Source organism: Acartia tonsa, chromosome 9, assembly GCF_053477335.1.
Source record: "Acartia tonsa isolate MP-2025a chromosome 9, ASM5347733v1, whole genome shotgun sequence".
Classification (NCBI taxonomy): Eukaryota; Metazoa; Arthropoda; class Copepoda; order Calanoida; family Acartiidae; genus Acartia; species Acartia tonsa.
In genome coordinates, this window is record NC_137268.1 from 24,650,927 (window position 1) to 24,671,950 (window position 21,024).

Genomic DNA, 21,024 nt, shown 5'->3' on the forward strand with positions numbered 1-21,024 from the left:
TAATGACAACAACAAATATTAACAGGGATATAAACCTAATTTAACATTGGATGTCATTTTTTACTCCCAACGCTTTTTTCAAGGATAACTCTAAGAGCATCAAAATAAAAGGTTAAGTACCTTTTTTTCAATAATGTACAATACAATTACAGCATCAACTAAGGTTAGTCCTAATTATAACAATCATAATAGTCAATACTATGTCAATTTTAATCACTTTTATTTAATCTTACATAGTCGATATATAACATTGAAATACAAAGGACAAAAAAAAGCTTTTAATTAAAAGTTTAACACTTAAAGTACAGAAAAAGTAAATGTTTCTTTTTTTATTCTTTTATGCTCTGTGATAACTTAAACAAATACAAAATCTTTGTAGACTTAATAGTTTTCAAGAACATGGGTGTGGGGGAGGGCAGGAGTAAGGGGGGTGGCCAGGGCGAAAACTTTGATTAGTATGATTTGAAAAGTTACTCAATTTCTGAAGATAAAAAAATCAGACCCACACCACAAAATTTATAATTTTATATTTCAATTCACAAAAGCAGAGAATAAGTTTTTTTTTATTTCTGCGTAGGCTCGTCAGTGAAAAATTGGCAAATAGCAAAAGTGGTTTATTTTCGGGGGCCAATGTATTAAATTGTAGAAAATTTGTGTAAAAGTTTTTCAATGATAAGTTGACAGTTATGAGACAGAAAAGTTTGAGAGAGTCCTACACAAATATTTCCATGATTCTCTTACTACTTACTATCACAATAGAATACACACTTATTCTGTACTGTTATATAGTTTTTATAATGTTCTTTTAAGAGGTTTTAGAACCAACCGAGAGTCTACAACACTACAACATTATAAATAAAACAGAAACAACAACAAAATCATAGCACTAATTAGTATCCCACCTTTTTACATTCACAAATACATACATCTAGGTATATTTATCTCTACTTAGGTAGCTTACATATAAGTATGTCTATCTGTCATAGTTGTTGGAAAAATGTTTACCTTTCTTAGCTAATAGTTTTAACTATCTATTTTTAATAGAAAACAACAATCTCTTTTTTTACCTATCCCTGTTACAATTTGTTATTGTATTGACCCCAAAAAATGATATTTTGACAGTAAGAAATACCAAGCACCCCTAAAGAATGAATTCTAATATTACACTTGGCCCAAATACCATAGCATCTAGATATAGGATAACCACCAAAAAAAGAAACCATTTTTAGGTCATATTAAAGGGCTCGGCAACCGCAGACACATAAAGCTAAATTTGTAGCAAGCTAAAGCTACGACGTAGCCGCCCAAATTGCGATTAAGGAGCAGAAATTTTGTCTATTACTAAAGAATGCACAACCGCCCAAAAGTGAACTTTAAGTTGCAATAAAAGAACGGCTGCCTAGACCTGTCAAAACCTTCAACATTTAGGGAGTTTTTTAAAAACATTTTCAGGACCAAAAAAATGTTCTATTGTTGTTTAGCCTTTCAATTGATATTTGAGACTTATAAAAAGATTGATACATTTATCATAAAAAGAATTGAAACTGTAGCTAGAAGGATGTAAAAAAGATATGCTCCAAAAAAGGGTTGTCATTAATTATTTTGTATATCTCGTTTTTTATTATTATTTATGTCAAAAAAAAGAGAAGCATAGATAGATAATTAGATGTATATATAGGTAGTCAAGGCATTATTGAGAAATAGCAAAATATATCTCAAGAAATATTTGTTTCTTAAATGCAGCGAATTTAAAAAGAGAAATAGCTGTTTTTCAGAATAATTACTTAAAAAATTTTTATTATGAAATGCCTAAATCTGAAAAAAAAACTATTTTTATGTTTTTTAAATACTAGATTTAGCTAATAAAAAAATCACAGTTTGAAATATTATAGAAACATAACTCTAGAACGGAAGTCTCCTCCCTCCTTCAATGGAAGGGGATTGGGGCAATTTGGTATTTCACGAATTTTACTCAAAAGGAGAAATGCCTACAAGTAGTTTTTGAGCAATATTTTGTTGATTTTTAAGTATAAACAAGAAAACTGTAAATAAACAAATTGTAACAACTGTAAAATTAGTTATCAGTTAAAAATATCATTTAAGCGTGTAGATACAAATACATACAAATATTACAAATATATATACAGAGTTCACCTAAAGATCGACCTTTCAGGTGTGTTTTTAATTCAAATAAAATATTTAAAGTAGCAGATAAGGGATAGGAACAAAATTTTGTATTAATATGCTGAAATTTGAATAGGTTTTCTTTTTAAAGCATTTTCTATTCTAACTTTTGATAGATTTGTTATTTTTTAATTTTTTAAAGTGATATTTCAATATAACTCCCGGTAGATTTTAAAATTATTTTGAAAGAACACTTTTGAAGGGCGGGCTCTTTAGCATGTCAAAGCAGAAGGGAAAGGTAGGTAAAAAGAGGGAATGTCAGAGAGAGAGAGAGAGAGAAAGGTTAGGATAGGGGTCGAACCTTTAATTCCTAGTTTCTTTTTTCTCAAGCCTGTAACCATGGTTTTTGTAACATTCTATGACATTAGTCAAATTTTTGCAAGGTTTTTTGCCTTAGTCAGCTACTGTTTAACCCACTTGTTCCGTAAACAATGCAAAATGTAAAATAAATTGTGTAAAATATTAAAAATCAAAAAAAATAATCCTCTAAAATAGTTTTAGAAAATCTATCAACAAAAACAATAGCAATCTAAAATAGCAGCCCAGAAAGTAGAGAAGATAGATGGACAATAATAATAATAAAATATCTGAGCTACAAAAGAATGCTTTCTCCTATAAACTCCTATGTAAAAACACCCAACAGTTACAATTTTAAAACCATTCTGCGCTGAACAAGATTGCATTTCACATGAGATTCAAATTGTTTTTAGAATTATATTTCTTTGATACTTAAGATCTCACAAAGAGCTACAGTAATTAAACCCTGCTGAATTTTTAAAGAAAGCTTCGTTTGGATTTTAAAGATAAATTAGTAATATATTGTAGATTAAATAACATTAATCTATTGACAAAGCCTTTAAAATGATGCCAAAAATCTTTTTTTTGCAAATTGATAAATAGACTTTTTAACACTTTCTTTTGTTATATCAATTTTGATTTTCACCTTTTATCTTTTATCTCAGAGTGAATATTATTAAAAATGCACTTGCCAGGTGCTTGTCAGTTTTACAACTGAAAACAGTTGAAAGTTGCAATTTTGTCAGTAAAATTTCATTCTTAAATAGATTTATGTTTTTTTTTAAATGAAACTTGAACTTGAATAGTATTCAATAGTGTTTTAAAATTTTCAATGCAATTTATGTGTGTTAAGTAATATAAATAAATAAAACTTTTATGACAAAACTACAATATTATGCCTATAACTTGCGGCAAAATTTGCAGGAACTTACCTTGCATTTCAATCTCCTTTGGTTCAAGTTTAAAATGAATGATCCTACGTGTTTACAACTTTACAACATTAATCCCAACTTCACTTGAAAAATTATAGAACAAAAATCTTATAAAAAAGATTTATTTAGGTTACCAATGCATTTTCTTAATTTATAGAAAAAGTTCTTGAAATTTGTTTGTTCATATGTAGCTATAGTTGTAAAATCGTCAGTTATATTACTCTAAAGATTTGTAGGTAATAAAATTTACATGTTTCTTTCCTTACTATATTTAGTATGTAAAATTACATTTATTTTCATACTTCCAAATAATATTTATCTATAAAATAGGAATGAATGAATATTATTATGAACTAGTAATTCAATTTTTGTCTGTCTTAATCTACAGTTTTTTTAAAAAGTTCTTATCCTTTTGTACCAAACGTTAATGACAAAAAATTCCTTCAAGTACCCAAGACCCGCCTTCTTTGGGACCAAGAAATGTATTCTGAAACACTAGAATCTCTAGTAAATCTGCTAAAATTTTAATCATTTTTAATTAGTTTGGCATTATTGTTTTGGGAAAAGTAGATCTTTTTAAAGATAGGTGCACTGCACATACATATCTTTTTTAGTGGCTTTTTATCCATTAATGTTTTTTAGAACACTTTTACCAAGCAGCGTCAATGTTTAGTTTTTAATACTTCATTTGTATTCTGGAGGTGAATTTAAATGCTAGAGACATCAAGAATTAAAATGGACATATTTTTAAAAACTTACTAAATACTCGTAAAATATATACGTATACATTACATACACACACAAACACACACACATGCATCATAAAGTCATTTTCTAAAGCTATCGAAACAATTGTATTTTGTAAGAGCAGAAAAAAATCAAGTCTAAAATGTTTCATACCCCAATTTAGCCTTTTGAAAATATATAGCCCCCCATAAAATAATAATTTAGCAAAAAAGTTTAAGCGTTTTCTCAACCCCCCTTCCCTTCCTTAAAATGTGTCTATTGTATATTAACATGAATGAAAATGGGGAGGGCTTGTAGATATAAAAGGGTAGGTTATTCTCGCTCCTTTTATGCCCATGTTATATGTAGATTACTTAAGATGTTTCAAGTAATAAACCCTTAAGAGACATACCTAAAAAGAAGAAATAATGTATTACCAAAATAGCGAAACATAAAAAAATTCACAAATATTAAAAACTGTAGAAACTTTAAATTAGAGCATCTTCACAATTTTTTTAAAATTGGCTATTAATTATCTTTATCAATTTGCTACATTAAATGTACACAGGGATATGAGTAAGGTAGGGTAATTTTCTCTCTCGCAAAGCATTAGCGAGCAATAATGGGAAATGGTTCCTTTTTTATAAATCCTTTTCTAAAAATTATTTTTTGAGAGTGCAACTTTAAGCTGCACATAACAAATCCTATTGTTGATTTGCATTTTAGCAATTATTCTTATAGCAGCGTAGCTTTTTTATAAAATGAACTGTTTGCCTTCCAACGTTAGGAAATTATACAATTAAATAACAATTGCGCTGCATTACCTATGAATATAATTGTCTATGATTAAAGGAAGAACTTGAAATCTATTTCCAAATGGCACACAATATTTTCTATTAATTGCCCAAAAATTCAAATTTGATTATCTGCGCTACAAAACATAAAGAAATGTACGTACAAACATAGAAAGATAAATATATACAAAAACAGAAAAGAAGTTTTCTTTTGTTTTTCTGCTCATTTCTCAAATTGAGAATCATTGTTATTTTTCATTGCTTTTAGAAAAATAGAAATTTTTCTTGCAAATTTCCTTTTTAAACCACTAAAAATCTTCAGCATTCTTAAAACCATAGAAAATTTCTGTCGATTTAAAAATTCAATGGTGTTTTTCAACAAAATGATGACTTATTTTTCAAACATTCAGAGCTAACTTGAATTAATAAATTATTGAAAATAAAGCCATTAAATCAATTTTACCTATACAAAAAGTGCTCTAAAAATATGAGCAAAAACAAAAGCATGTTAAAGCCGGCGGCTAGCCCGAACAAAAAAGACGTTTCTCGCTTCATTAAGCTAAAACTAAGAGATAAGTTTAAAATAAATTACATGTCATAAAGTCTTGTTCTAAGACAATTATAAATTACCAAAAAATGTTTTGTCATAAGAAGAAGAAAAAACAGGATTTCCATCCCTTTTTTCTGCCCTCTCATTAGACGTTCATTTCTCCTTTTTTTTCTTTAGCTAAGCCACTCTTCAACTCAAAAGTATAACACAAGATTTATGTGAAATAACTAAAGAAAATCAGTCAAATCAAATTTTTATAGCAAAAAAGATATAATTTCGGGAATAATTTATGTTTTTCAGATGTTGTCATCAGGGAGTAAGGGAGGGGACAATGGGCAATTAATTCAATTTAAGAGGGTTTGCTGAAAAGCAATGAAAACCAGATTTATCAAGAAAATTTTACCAAAATTGTAAAGGGATCATGATAACCTAATTTAGAACAAAATTAGTTCTAAGAAAAAAATCATTTACTTAAAAATTAAATTATCAACACATCACAATGTAGTAAACATTCTGTAATTAATCACTAGAAAAATCTTGCTTAGAACTACCTCAACCCTTCTGATAAATTTATAAATGACCTTTAATTCAAGCGGTTCTTAGATTATTTAATACATAAATATCACAGTAGAGTTTCTATACATGAAAAGACATTTTCTTGGGAAAAAATATTTGTTAAAACCAGCGATAAATAACAAACTTTTCTGTCTGCATATTCAAAACTAGCTCAGCTAGTTAGCGGGGCATTTATGCGCAAGTCCCCAAAATCAGTAAGAATCTGCTGTATTCGTGCACATTCCCTTTAAGCCAGTCCCCAAAGTCTGAGACTCCTTAAATATTGAATATTCGATCCATTGTCCCCTCCCTTACTCCCTGTGTTGTCATCCTTGTTAAAAAATATAGTGTGAATAAAAAAAGAACGTTAAATCTGAAATAATTATAATATTATAGCAGGGATTAAGGGATAATGCATTTCAATGGAATTTAATCAACATGCGTTTCAATAAATTTTTTAGTAGGCTTTAAGAGAAATATTAGGTAGGAGATTAATTTAACCACTATTGTCATCTCCATCCCTGAAATTAAATCCATCTCATCCTCACCGTGCTATAAAAATCATTATCATTTTTTACAACTCATCTTAACACCGTGGCGTGGAGAAAAAAAGACAATTGATGCGTTTTTAAGCCATAAAGTAACAAGAAAAAAGGTAAAAAAGCGTAGGAATATAAAACATTCAAAATATTATTCAGAAGAATTATTTTATTAAGATAGTATCTTCAGTTTCGCCATTGCAAAATTAGCCACCCAATCATTTATCTATAGCTATTCTAGTGAAAGACTTTTAAAAAGTATCTTCTCGCCTTTTTTTTCTCTCATTTTAGCTGACGGAAGTGAGAATAAAAAGACTCATCTCGGATATTAGTGAAAAAGACAATAAAGAACCTTTGATTAATTATAATATATATTGAATTAGAAGTTTTTTTTTCGTTTTTATAAAAATCAAATGACAGCAGAAGACTTTATTTCGGCCTAACTCGACCTCATCCTAATTACTATTTCACGAGAATATAAACAGTTATATTATGTTATGCCTCATGTCCGATCTAAAGTTATAATTACTAATTAGTAAAAGAAAAAGGTTCTTTACTTTACTTTTTGGAAACTTTAACGCTTCTTTTCATTTCCTTAAACCTTCTCTTTTAATAACAGCCCCCTTAATGGTCCATACTCCCCATCCCCTTAATTTTTAGGCTACCTACTATCCCCCTTTTTACTTAACTTTTATAGGAGCTGCACCTTTATGACCCCACCTAGGTACTTCCCTTGAGGTGTTCAAAAAATACGCCAAAAAATCTGTGAAAAATCAAGTAGAATTCAGCCAAAATATTTGATAAAAAATCTTCTAACTTTCAACGAAAGTCCTGTACTAAAGTACATCATGCATCAAATTTCCATTATGCCAATTGTCTAACTTATTCTCTAGAATGAACGCACTCCATTGCTGTAATATCTTTTGTAATCGAATGGAGCCTTCCATGTCAATGGTTTTGGGAAAAAGATTAATGAGTCGAAACTTTCTGCAGGGGCAGTCATAATTATTATGACAAAAAGGCAATTTTTGATTTATAAACCCCTTTTTTCCATTGACTATCCTTATTACAACATTTTTGCTAATTTTTCCTACATTAATTTTTACTATTTGCAGTTTTACACTACTTTTTGGGTTTATTATTTAAAAAAATAAGTCACTTAATTTTGTAATTTTTGTCTTTAGTTTATCTATATGTGTGTGTGTGTGTTGTATAATAATGTCCCCAAAATATGACCTAAAATTATACTCTTACTAACCAAATTTCCCAAAATATAATGGAAAACCAAATATTTCAAATATATTACATTAACCATCTATAATTTAATTCTGGTTTCTTCTAGCAGGGCTCGGCAGCTGAGATAGCATTCTCAAATGATTTAAATAATTTCAACTGCAACAATGAGGCTGATTTTTAAATCCTTTCGTAGCTGCGCGACTGCCGAGCCCTGTTTTGGAACCACATTTTAAAGATACCAAAGCGACAGTAAGTTTTCCAAAAAAGGAATGGCTCGCAGGGATAATATGAAATAAAACCCCAAACGAGGCATGGTAATTATTTCCCCCAGTTTTTGTGAGTACCCTTTCCTGGTTAAAGTAGGCTTATAATTGGTCTTTGTGTTTCCAGACTTGGCTTCTCATTAACTTAGGTTATCTGATCATTCTAGAAAGAGCGAAGCTGCTCTTTTTCCCCCTAAACTCTAAAATTCTAGAAAATTTATCCATTGACTTATTTAAATTTGTGTTTAACCCATGCGGAAATCTTTTTGATCCAAATTAAACAAAAATTGCAATGAACAAAAGTAGCCAGTGCATTTTGGTAATAGGTAATTTAACAATTTTTTTTTTAGAATTATGCCATCCTTGTTTTTGTAAGCAATGAAAGGTTGAATTAAGACAATATATCAAAATTATCTTTTTATCAAATTACTTCCCCTTTCCTCTTCTAACTTTATGCTTTAAAACTCTTGTTAGCTTATTATATAATAGCAATTATTATACATTGAAACAAATATCAAAATGTCATCTACAGACCAAAAATGCCTGAAAAGTTTGTAATGTGAGGCAAATATTTTTGAGTAAATCTTTTCTTACTGTTTTTGTCTTTTTTAACACTTATATTTAGTTATCTATTTCCTTCATTTTTTTTGGTTAAAATAATAGAATAAATATTACTTTTTCTTTGACTTTTTTTTAACAATAAATATGGCAATTAGATACTGTTCTTTAAAAAATAAAACAAACCAAGGGGGGGGGGGGGGTAGGGGTGGTTCTGTGGTCCACTCGTCGCTTTAAAATTTTTTTAAATGTCTAAATTATGAAATAAAACGCAGACAAAAACTGTTGAACAGACCAACTGTCCATGTTTTTGGATTTTTACCAAAGCCTTGCGTTTTCATTTTTTCATACAGTGAAACAATAGTGGAGTTTTTTTGTTAATTATTTTTTAGTTTAAGGTTAAAAATGAGTTACAGTTGAAAGTAAAATCATTTCCTTCTATTAAATGTAATTTTCAAAGATCCAGTTTTAATGAGTTTTGATTACTGTGATTTTGCCTTCCCCAACAGTTTTGAACAATATTGCTAAAAGTCTCCTCCTTGTTCATTGAACACATGTCTTATGGCTGGTTCTAGTTCCTTTTTAAACTGTATAATCACAAAATGAAATGAGCCAAAGATAGATTGTACTTAAAGTGAAAAACTATGAAAAAACGACTCTAGAATTCAGAAGGTGGGAGACAAAAACTCAATTTAACCGAGAAAAGGGGTCGGGTTCATTAGATTGGTTCAGGTAAAAAATATTTTGTATTTTTGAAAAAAAATGAAGATGCATTATGTGTTAACCAAGAATGTCTCTTTTAGATTTTTTAATTGCTGTAATTTTAAAGCTAGAGTTTCTTCAAAATATCATAAAGAACTTTTTGCCTAACAAACTAGCATAAGGTTTCTTTTTCTAAATAGAAAATGTTCTAAAAGTTCTCCTATAATGCAGCTATTACTGATTATTAGCCATATTTTTTAATATTATTTCTAAATAAAGACTTTGTAACAAAAAAATATTAACCCTTAAATGATTTCTTGAAATCTATTATTATTTTAAAATCATATATGGAAAAAATCCTGTTTAAAAGAAAAGTTTTTTTGTGCAGTTTTACAAGGAATCCATGTTCATTGGTTGAGTAGCTTGACAATGAATTGTTCGCTCCCCAGAAAAGAAGAGTTAATTGAGAATCACATTCTTTTACTTTTTTACATTTCTGTCAGAAAAAAAGCTTCTCTATAATTTTCTTTGTCTGTTAATATAAATTTATTATCAGTAACTATGTTTATTCTGTTTTTATACCCTTACAAAATTATATACCCTAAAAACTAGTTTATTCATTATAAACCATTGAAAAAATTATATAAATAAGTTTTTATTTATTCTGTACCCTTATGCAACCTTTTAAAAACAACTTTATCAAAGCTCACAAACTTTTTAAAAAGTCAAGGCTTGACAAGAACAATTATGTACAAAGTACTGTAGCGCAGTGCATGCATACTAAATCAAACCATCGCGGGTTTTTAGGTTTTGGAGACGTAATTTCAAAACTTACCTAAAAAAGAATAATTATTAAGCATATGTTCTAAAAAGGCATTTATATCATACTAGTATGCAAAAATACAACTTTGTTTCTGGTTTATTTGAGTGTATATAGAAGTTAGTTAGTTTCTAAAACTTTTTATTGGACAACAACGATACTTATGCCCATTAATAGCGTTGCAAATTATTATGACGAAAAAGACCAGTATATAAAATAACTGAAATAGACAGATCGGTATATTTAAATCAAAGTGAGCCAGTCATAATTCTTTAATCAAATAAAAGCCTGTAGTTCTGAAATCCTGACGGACGGACAACAACTGTCAAGTATCTATGCTAATAAAAACTTTTTCAAGGCGTTACTACAGAAATTCTATACTTTTTTCAATCTTATAACCATATATGAATAGGGATAGACATTAAGCTATTTTAAACATATATGTATTTCTTGTATGTACTTTTCTACCTAGGTTCTTATATTCTATTGCAATATAAAATGTTCAGAACCAGAAATGAATAAAAGTTATATGATTAAATCGAGTAAAAGTTCTCAATATCTTTCCCCACTTCTGGTTTAATCACTTTTTGGGTGGCACGAAAAAAGTTGAGGGGTAGTTTTACCCTTTTGAAAGAGTAAAATATACTTTTTTACATTTACATTAATTTAGAGAAAAGATTCAAGTAGTTCCATCCCTTTAACAAGGATGCCAACATCCTAAGGAACAAAGGCTTTAATTAAAACAAAAAAATTAAAAAGAGTATTGACAATTTGAAATCAAATCTTCTCCATAACGCTTTAGACAGAAAGAACACAGACGTACATTGATATAAATGTAAAGACGTAAGGACACGAGTTTTTAAGAATACCTGCGATACTTACAAATACTTTAGGTTTAAGTGGCAAGTTTATCTGTTTAAGAATTTACTTTTTACCATTACACAAAAACATTTCAAATGTGGATTTTCAAAATTTCTAAGTTATATATAAAGGGAGATTTTATTTGCCTCAAAATTTTCAACCAGTCAAAATGATTATTATTGAAACACTATCAACTGTATATTCTCATTATATTGAACAAACAGTTTTAGATTATAAAATAATAAACAAAATTTATTAATATTTTAGCTTTGGTAAACTATGCCTACTTTATTTTACAACCTTGAATATATGTATATGCAAGTCCCTTTTCTCTGAATTTCTTCAATATCCAAATTAGTTTCACTACTTTTGCTTTGCATGTGCTTAACAGTAGCGAAGCTAATCACTCCGTGTGTAATTTTGCAAGTCTGTACGTCAATATTGCTGCAGATATAAGTTTCAATCAAATGAATATTATTAACGGTCTATTATTTTATGATTAAGTTTACGTCGACATTACGTCAAGGATAAACACCGCTTTTCTTAAAATAAACTGAACAGGATAAGTCAAAATGAACAGACAAATTCTAGTGTTTTTTTATTATTTAGAAAAGAAAACCGATTTTTCTTCTACGAAGTATTAACTCTCTCTAACAAATTAAGTGTTTTTCTCCAATTCTACAACAATTCTAGAAAAGAAAATTAATGTTTTCTTTTAATTCTTCCTAGCAACACAGAAAGGACGATCAGTTCCATATTTTGCACAGCATTGAGAATCAGGAATATTGATGAAAAAATACGAAAAACTTCTTTGTCGGACAGACAGATTGAAAAATAAAAAAGGTAGTTGTGCTTCTCTAAAAACTAAGAAAAACATCAAAACTTGTTAATTATTCCATCAAAAACACATAAATATTACAAATTGATTGTTTAGTTCCGGGCATGTCAAAACCAACTTTTCATAGATGGGGTTAGATTTGGTTGGTCGCAGGCAGAGTGGTCTCTTTTTTTGTAGAGACAGTTTAAAAAAAGCTTAAATTACACTCTTCAAAACCTAAGAGGTTTTTTTTGACTATATAGCATTTAATAAAAGTGGTAATGATTGACAAATTATCAACATATACCTATATTGATAAATTAACAGCAAAAAATCTAATGCTTTATAGCTATATTTTTGAATGTATAAAACAACCTGGTTTGTTACTAATATTTATCCTTAAGCAATTAACGCTATTTTGATAGTGATATTTACCGATGTAATGAAAGTAAATAAGTTTAACTTGGACAGTACTAAAATTATAACCATTTCCACAACACGTTTCTATTTGATGATATTAATTGTATCTATGTGTATATGTAGAACAATTCTAACTCCAGAATGATATAAGTTAGTTGTTCTATAGTGAGCGTGTTATAATTTCCACACATTTGTGTCACATTAGCAAATTATTACTACAGCACAAAGTCAAATTGCTTTGCTCTTTTTAAGAAACAGTCCCTCCAATTTGTTAGATAATGAGTCTTTTGTTTGGATTATGCATCACTATGCTGAAGTGATTGCACAACATTCTGTTGGGCTGGCAAACTTATATTCCAAAGCAGCAACCATACACTCTACCCTTAATTTCAGGAGGGTCATTCTAGAAATTATTTCTTAATCAAATAAAATTATATCATAAGGTCAAATTGTCTAAAATTAGCATGTCAATAATATGTCAGTTATGATTACTTGCAATGAACGTCAATTACACGTCTTTCCGATTTATGTCAACATTGTAACGAAAAGGTTGAAAATTATTTTAGAATCCACCTCCAATGCTATTCCACATTATTCATTTCAGTTTAAAACTTTGAAATCCCTAGGGTCTGCTGGCCGCCTTATGCTACCAAATCGCAAAAAAATATCAGCAAGATTTCTACATTTTTGAGTTTCTTAATGGAATTCAATAAGCAGCTGGTTGTCGGCTAATTAAGCGGACGCCGAACCCTTTAATTCTCCCTTCAAATCTAAACTATTCCCCTTTCTTTAATTGTAATGATGTATTATTCATAATTTGTTGTATTTATGTTTAAGTAGATTCATTAAATAACACAAATTTGAGTTGAAACTGAATTTTTCTCCTCCCATAACCAACACTACATTAAATAAAGACAAACATGTCTGCTATGAAAAATTATAAGAAGGAAAATTGGGCAATTTACACCCTCTAAACACACTACAAACCTTTGATTTAGTACCCCAAAATTTCATATAACTAATGTTTGGAAATAAATCTTAAAATTTTGACTTGAAGATAGCTTGAAATAAGCCTAACCCATTCTTTTTATTTTTAATATTAAACCAATGAGCTGGAAATAACTTCGTCTTAATACAAAATTTTGCAACAAAAAAAAAATACAATAACTTCGACACATCATCGACATTCTGTTTTATGAGCTAATTTTTAAGTGGATATCCTAAATAAATCATTACTACATGAAACATATATCAACCACACATTAGATAAAGATTGATATAAAAAAATAACTCTAATACTTTAAGCCTAAGTTAACCTAACCGAATGTCTTACGTTGAATTATGGTTTTAATGATTTATTTAAGTCTTTTGTATGAAAAAGCCCCTTCTGGTTTACGGAACAGGCGTAACCCATTAGGCCAAGACCAAATAAGTTTTAAATTAAGGTTTACTAATTAAATAAAACTTAATATCAAAATGATTTATAAAAAAAATAACAATAAAAGTAAAAATATTATTATTATAATGCCGTTACATAGTAAAAGATAGTTAGTTTTTCTATTATTAGTTCAAATGTTTTTTATATTATTCAATTTTTCATAGTCAACTTGATTGTAGGTAAATAAAAAACTTACAATCGCGCAATCATTAATTGCCTAACCATATATAAAACCTTGATCAATAGCCAACCTTTATATTGGTCAGGGAGGGAGAGGTCAATGGTCTATATAAAAAATTACTTAATTCTTTTGCTAATTATCAGCTATGAAAGGCAGATTTGAACACAAACAAATTTGGGGAAGATATATATCCTTTTATAGCCCTATCCCTTTTCTCTGTGTAAAGCTTTATAATAGTCCTTGGGATAATTTATATTTTCTGGTATATTAGTGCTAATGGTTTATTTCTTTATCATACAATTTTAATCAATTTAAACCATTCAACTAAATTATAAAGATTTTTAGATTTCAATTTATAGTTGTGAAGCTTTTATACATTTTTTTCGTTTTCTTTTATTTTTTATTATCGTACGCAGTCGTTCCTGATTTACACTTCTATAACAAACCATTTTTAACTTCTTAAAAAGATAAAAGAAAAATATCTTCACTTTTTTCATATAAAATGCACTCTTTGTGATATAATATAAATCCTAATGTATCAAAAATGCATCAAAGATGAAAAAAACTAAAGTACCAATAATGCTTAATAAAAAGCATCAAAGTCTTATAGATTATTGGTAATTAAACCAGTACAATTATGTCCAATGCAGAAAACCATATTAATAGTACTTAAAAATTTTATGCCTACTATTTAGAAAAATATCGACTTAAAGATGACATACTAGCTCAAATAATAGAATGTCGAATATTCCATAGCAAATATTGAAACCAATATTAAACAATAGTATGTCAACACAAAGCTATTTTTCTAACAGTGCATATGATGAAAGGTTTCTTTAAGTTAATCTAGGGTGTGTCATTTCTGTTGATATAATAATGGATAAATATCATCGTATAATAGATCAACAGAGGGTTTACTTTACAGATAACTATCAGTACCAACTAAAAGTCTACATAAAAACCAGCAAAATTTAGATAATTATTAAGTTTAAAATTTCAAAACGCAGAAAAAATACATTTTTCTCAATTATTTTTTGAAAGCTAAGCCAAAATATAATACTTTCTAAGATAAATATTTATTTTTCTCGCTGTTTGCTACTAAAATCTAAAGTTTTACTGTAGGAACATATATTGAAAGAGGAACCATATACCATAAAAGAAATTTAATGATAAAAATTTAATTAAGCAAAGTATTTTGAAATTGAAAGTTTTTAAAAATAATTTAGAAAAAAATGTGAAATTTTAAGAAAGTGAGGTATAACTATCTACAAGACAAAAACTTAACCCATTTGACAAATAGCCACCTACACTACATCTAGGAGATAAATGCATCTATCATTGGAAAGAGCGCGTTGTACCCAAATTTGTTAAATAAACATTATCTTAAAATTGGTACCAGAATCTTAATTTTAAATTGTCACAAAATGACGGTACATTATTATGAGAAAGTTGTCCTAATGGTTTATAATGTATAATGAAATGAAAACGGTGTGAATTCATTTCCACACATGGAACACATTATAAAATTTTCAATACCCTATATTTTATTACATTGGCACAAACTGTAATTTTCCTTTTGTTTTGCTCCAATTAATAAAACACCCATCTTATTCATTTGACTTGCTATTTTGCAAATATAAGACAATTTGCGTATGTGATGATATGCAGAAATGATTGTACACTACTGCTAGAAGGATGCAGGAAGTACACCCCAAATTTATTAATGTGTCACAATAGTAATAATAACCAAGAATACAGGGATAAGACAACAGTACATTATTAATCTTTCCCCAAAATCAATAATGTAAAATGGTTTTGGAAAGATTTGTATATGAGTTCAATTGTCATTCCCCTCCTTAAAGAGAAGTCCCAAACTAAAAGTAATTCAGCATTTCAATATGTTGACTTAACATTTCAAGGGTTTAAGTCGCCAAAATATTCTTAGTAATTGTGTCGATTTGAGACCAATATTAAGCTTACTACTTTCAATTAAAATCGGTCATATCATATTTTGTTGATATAATTTTAGCGCTTAAGTTTTACAGGGATGAAATATGAAGTTAAACTTAATTAAAACAGTAAAATGTCGATAAGAATTATAATTTAATCTTATTGATTTATACATTGATATTAAAAGGAAACAAATTAATAAATAATCCGAATTTCAAAGGAAATATAAAGTCACCTAGGACCTTGTACTACGAAACATAATAACTTTTGACACATAATAACATTAAGTAATCTCAAATGAAAAGGAATAAACCAATTTTTATATCATTCAAATATTAGGATAGCAAGACAGGATAGATAGATAGCTAGAGGGGATAGATAGGGATAGCAAATAAAAGGGGACAAAGGGACATAAAATAAAATTGACAAAATAAAGACTCCATCCCAAGTTTATTCTGTCTATCCCATATCCTTTCTTCAAGCTAACTTCTTAAGATAAGTTAATGGCATATACCAAAATCCTCTTCCGTTCAAATTTTAATAACATAGCTACTCTATAACTTGGATATGTCAAATATAGTTTGTAAACTTTTTTTTGTAAATAATTTAAAACATTAATTTGGCAAAACTAATGTCTTCTTGATTATTGTTTTTATCAACAAATACATACACAAGTTTGCAAAATTATCATTGCAACGGAACTAATGAACATTATTGTACTTGTGATACAACAATTCTTAAAAATGATAAGAACCCTAACCCCTCATCTTCATTTTTTGGCAATTTTTAAAAAGTTTGCATGACATAACGGGCCAACATCCACCAAATGTCTTTGAAAATTGAACATAGGTCACATTCTAGGATAATATATTACTGTTTATTATTGCAATTTTGCATGTATTAAATACAGGGATGTAGAAATGGACTAGGAAATTTTCCTCCTTATTCTTAGATGTGCTGTATTGGTATCAACATCGACAACAATATTAAATGTGAAAATGATGTTTGCCTGCCCTAATCGACATTTTTTTTTCTCCACAACCTTATTCCAAACCATGTTTACAATATATCTTTCTTTGTAAACTATCTTCATTAGAATATCATTTTTTATTTTTATGGCTATCTTAATGTCAAACATAAATGGTAAATATTCAAAAAAGATAAAAACATACTTAGTAGAAAAGGGCAGATAAGTATTTAAGAAGAGAATAATAAGATGGATAAACAAATTTTGTTGCGTTTTTTTTTGCTTCATCCCACCCATAGTATTAGTAAGAAACCGCTAGTTTATCAAAAAAGAGCAAAGTAATGATATAACTCACCTTTTGTAACTTCAATACCCGAAATGAACCAAACAATATCAGGTTTGGGCTTAGCGTCAGCCACTCGGCAACTCAATTCAACCTCCTTCCCATCCTAAAATAATTTACAAAATTAAGAAAAGAACGCCTTAATTTTAAGCAATTAAATATCAAATATCTCAATTTTAGCAAAAAAGATGTAAGACTTCCTTTAAGCCTAAATGTTATGAAATTCAATACTAATCTAATAATTTTAAAATTTATCATTTTATATATAAAAATGCATATGTTCTTATAAAACAAGGACAAAACCACCAGTTATAGTGCAGCTAAAACATTTTAGTAAATTGTATTATAACAATGATCTAGAAATCTAGTAAAATAAACAGTAAATGTGATGTTAAAAATACAAGTCTAGAATATATTGGTAACATAACGTAGAATGAACAGGCATACCATAGTTATATCGTATCTTCGCTATTAATAAAAATATAATATAAATGTTAAAAAATGTTTAATCTTCCACTAATTATGCACCTTAATTCTCAATAACATGATAATCGAAGCCTTAAAAGTTATACACATAACACTTAAATGTTCATTTAAACATGTTTTTTTTCGTGAAAGAATTCTTTTGACTATAAAGGTTTTCATTGATGAAATCGACCCGTATGTTTTGTAGATAATTTTACAATTTTTAGATATTGAATACGAAATAAAAATCAGCTGATTACAATTTTCGAGGATCTTTTGTTGAAATGCAGCCACACTATGTATATGTCCTTCCCAGGCCACTAGTTAAACCATAATACAAATTACTAATCCCCCACAGAACGTCAAACCACAATATAAAGTTAGGATTAAAATCAAACTAAATTATTCTTAAATCCTTCATTACATAAATAGGTTGGGGTGAATTTAAACACAAAAATGTCCCTAATTGAGACAGGAAAATAAAACAAAATAATTTTAGCCTTTAATTAACAAAACTACCCTAAAACCAAAAGGTTATGTAGAAAATAGGTACACAAGTAAAAGAAGGCTAAATAAGCTGTAAATTATTTCTATTTTTTGTTTTTACGGGAAGCATTTTTTTCTTGTTTTATGAATCAACTTTTTAATGTTCTAATATTTATATGGACTGTCGGACCGACAGACCAAATTAAGGGGGGGGGGGGGTAATGCAACCATCTCGTAATCAATGTATAAATGGCACTTAGAATTCGAATTTCAATCTAAAAGAATATTTTCAATTATCCAAAACATAAAAAGATAGAAAAAAAAATAAATATGTTGAGACAAATATATCGGATTGAAAATGAACCCAAGAAAAGCAAAGCAGGGCAATTAGATTGAGTATTTTGTGTGTGGGGATGGTTAGAGGGGGGTGGGTGCAAAATTAGGTTTGTCAGAAATAGAGAAATGGAAAGAAAAAGAGAGAGCATAGATGAGAAAGACAGGGGGAGAAAAAAATTCGAGCGGACACGAACAAAATGGAAAATGGCAATTTCTATTTTGTGCCAATTTTGGTTGAGAAAACCATTTCCCTCTAAAATTAGGCTTTATATAAGGCCTTAATATGTTTGTGTGTGCTTGAATGTGTAAAAGTGTGTGTATGTGTGAGTGTGTGTGTGTGAGTGAGTGTGCAATTGAGAAGATTCTCTTTGCTTCTTAACAACAAACAAAAATGCAGGCTTTTAATTGTTTTTGCAGTAGAGCATCTACAAGTTATTTTTCCTAAACAAATTTTTTACTTTATTTTAAAAATAAAAAATTCTAAGCTTTATCTAACAGAAAATGCGTTATAGCTTTGATATTAAAAATTGCAAAATCCTAATTTTCAGTATTAGTTGAGTAGTGTACGAAATTGAAGATAATTATGGTAATATATTAGACGCTACCAGTAGCCCTCTTCAACTTTTAGTCATTCTGTTATGTCGACAAACAATTGCAGTAGTAATGTCATCGTAAATATATATTGTAACATGGAAGTCTTAGGTTTCTAGTAGTAAAATTCAATGTCGATGTATGTCGACGTTGATATCATGCAAATTAGATCTTTTTACGTCATTTCAATTAAAATGAAAACAGTGAAAATATAAGTCAATACAATGCCTTCAATTTTAACAGGGCAAAGTCGTAGTAGGCAATCAAATTGGTATTTTATTATCTAATTTACTACCAGTAGTAGGCTAGTAGCCGCCACTTTTTCTTCCTCCCTATTAGTACGCTATTTTCATATGAGGCGCCTATCCTGTGGTTTCTTAGGAAATCGTGTAATATCCTTTTTAAGGCCTTAAAAAGAAGAATTGAATTGTGTATAAAAGCACAAATAATAAATGGGAAAATGCATTCTAAAAACTAAATAGTTGTGTGTGTGTATGTGTATGTACACTTAAAATTTCAAAAACGGCTGCACTGAGAAAGGGCTTCGAGCTTGGTACTTCTTTAATCTTTGACATAATGTCGACGAAAAAAGAGGCATTTACTATTTACAATACCATGTCGATAATATAGAATTTATGATTATAGTCTAAGTTAATACAATGTTGTCGATATAAATATTTCAATTAAGTTCTGTTATATTATTGATTTTAATGTTGAAGAAACCTATCCCTGTATTTTGCCAGGGTTATAATGTCAATGGATGAAGGGAGGGGGGTATTTACTGGCGAAATTTTCTCTGTCATTTCTTAATTTCCGGAGTTAGAGGTGTATAGGGTGTGTGTGTGTGTGTGTGTGTGTGTGACGTATTTGTATGTAATGATAAAGAGAGAGAGAAAGATGTAATTGTCAACATTTTCCCTTCATTTTTTCTCTTAACATATATTATAAGAAAACATTTGAAAATATTATTACCATAGCACTCTGTTGAACTAGGAATCATTATATTGACTACAAATTTATTTTTCATGACAATTAATGAAGTGTAAATGACTGGCCTCCCATCGACATGATGCTATAAAGGTCAAGTTGCCTGTTATTTGAAAAGACATAATGCCCAACAAAATGAATTTTGATAATATAGATATTATTGGACAAACAAAATCAAAAACAGACTAGCTGCGCTACTAAAAAATATTCTAAAACGTACAGAAAAGGATTGTGCAATCAAAAAGTATTTGAATATAATTCAGTATATCCTACTCTTACATAATGTGTAATCAATGTTAAGAATTCAATATAATAGGAAAGACCTATCAATTTCTTTTCTTAATATGGATTTAGGAACACACACAGACACACACACACACCCATACCCTTAAATAATAGGTCCTCATTTGTGCCTGTATATTTCGAAATAAACATGTAATTCAAACATTGGGGTTCTCCAAACAAAATCATTTATTAAAAATTTTAGTTATTTTAAAATAATGTTTTATACATCTACTGAAAGTCATTAAGAATATAAACATTTTTATTAACGGTTTTTGTTTGTTTACTTGCTGCAATGTTCCCAACCCTTCTTGTATGAAGATCTTCGTTGAAGAAAAGGATGTGTACATAAAAATTGACTTTGAAATTATTTGAAGGTGGGTGTATGTTTTTTATATGCATATTTATTGAACATTTATATATAGAATAAATCTCAATGCATAGCTATTCTTTGAGTTAGTTTATCTTTACGAAATATGTTTACCTGGACAACTAGTTGAGATCCCTCGCGGTAACCAAGAAATTCAATCTTCTTAGGCGGCACTAAAAATAAAATAAGATGTTAAATTCAGATAATTTCATTCGCAAAACCTATAAAATAAATTGTCCTTGTTTAAAATCCAAATATGTAATAAGGATGAAACTTGAAGTTTATGATTTAAAATTCTTATCTTGTGTCTAACTAAAGGTTGAATTCAAATAGAATACAAATACCGGGTGTGTCACAAAAAATGTCCTGTTTTA

General features: G+C 28.8%; 1 protein-coding gene across 2 annotated transcripts in view; it reads right to left on the bottom strand.

The window, feature by feature from the left end:
* Nucleotides 1-21,024, bottom strand: part of LOC145328606 (nephrin-like) — a 90,390-nt gene that overhangs the window by 36,939 nt on the left and 32,427 nt on the right. For both annotated transcript variants that reach the window (XM_080172351.1, XM_080172350.1), the window contains exons 6-7: nt 20,765-20,823; nt 17,146-17,239 (exon numbers count right to left, since the gene is read on the bottom strand). In XM_080172351.1, coding sequence (XP_080028477.1) covers nt 17,146-17,239; nt 20,765-20,823 — 153 coding nt within the window. The remainder of the gene's footprint in view (nt 1-17,145; nt 17,240-20,764; nt 20,824-21,024) is intronic.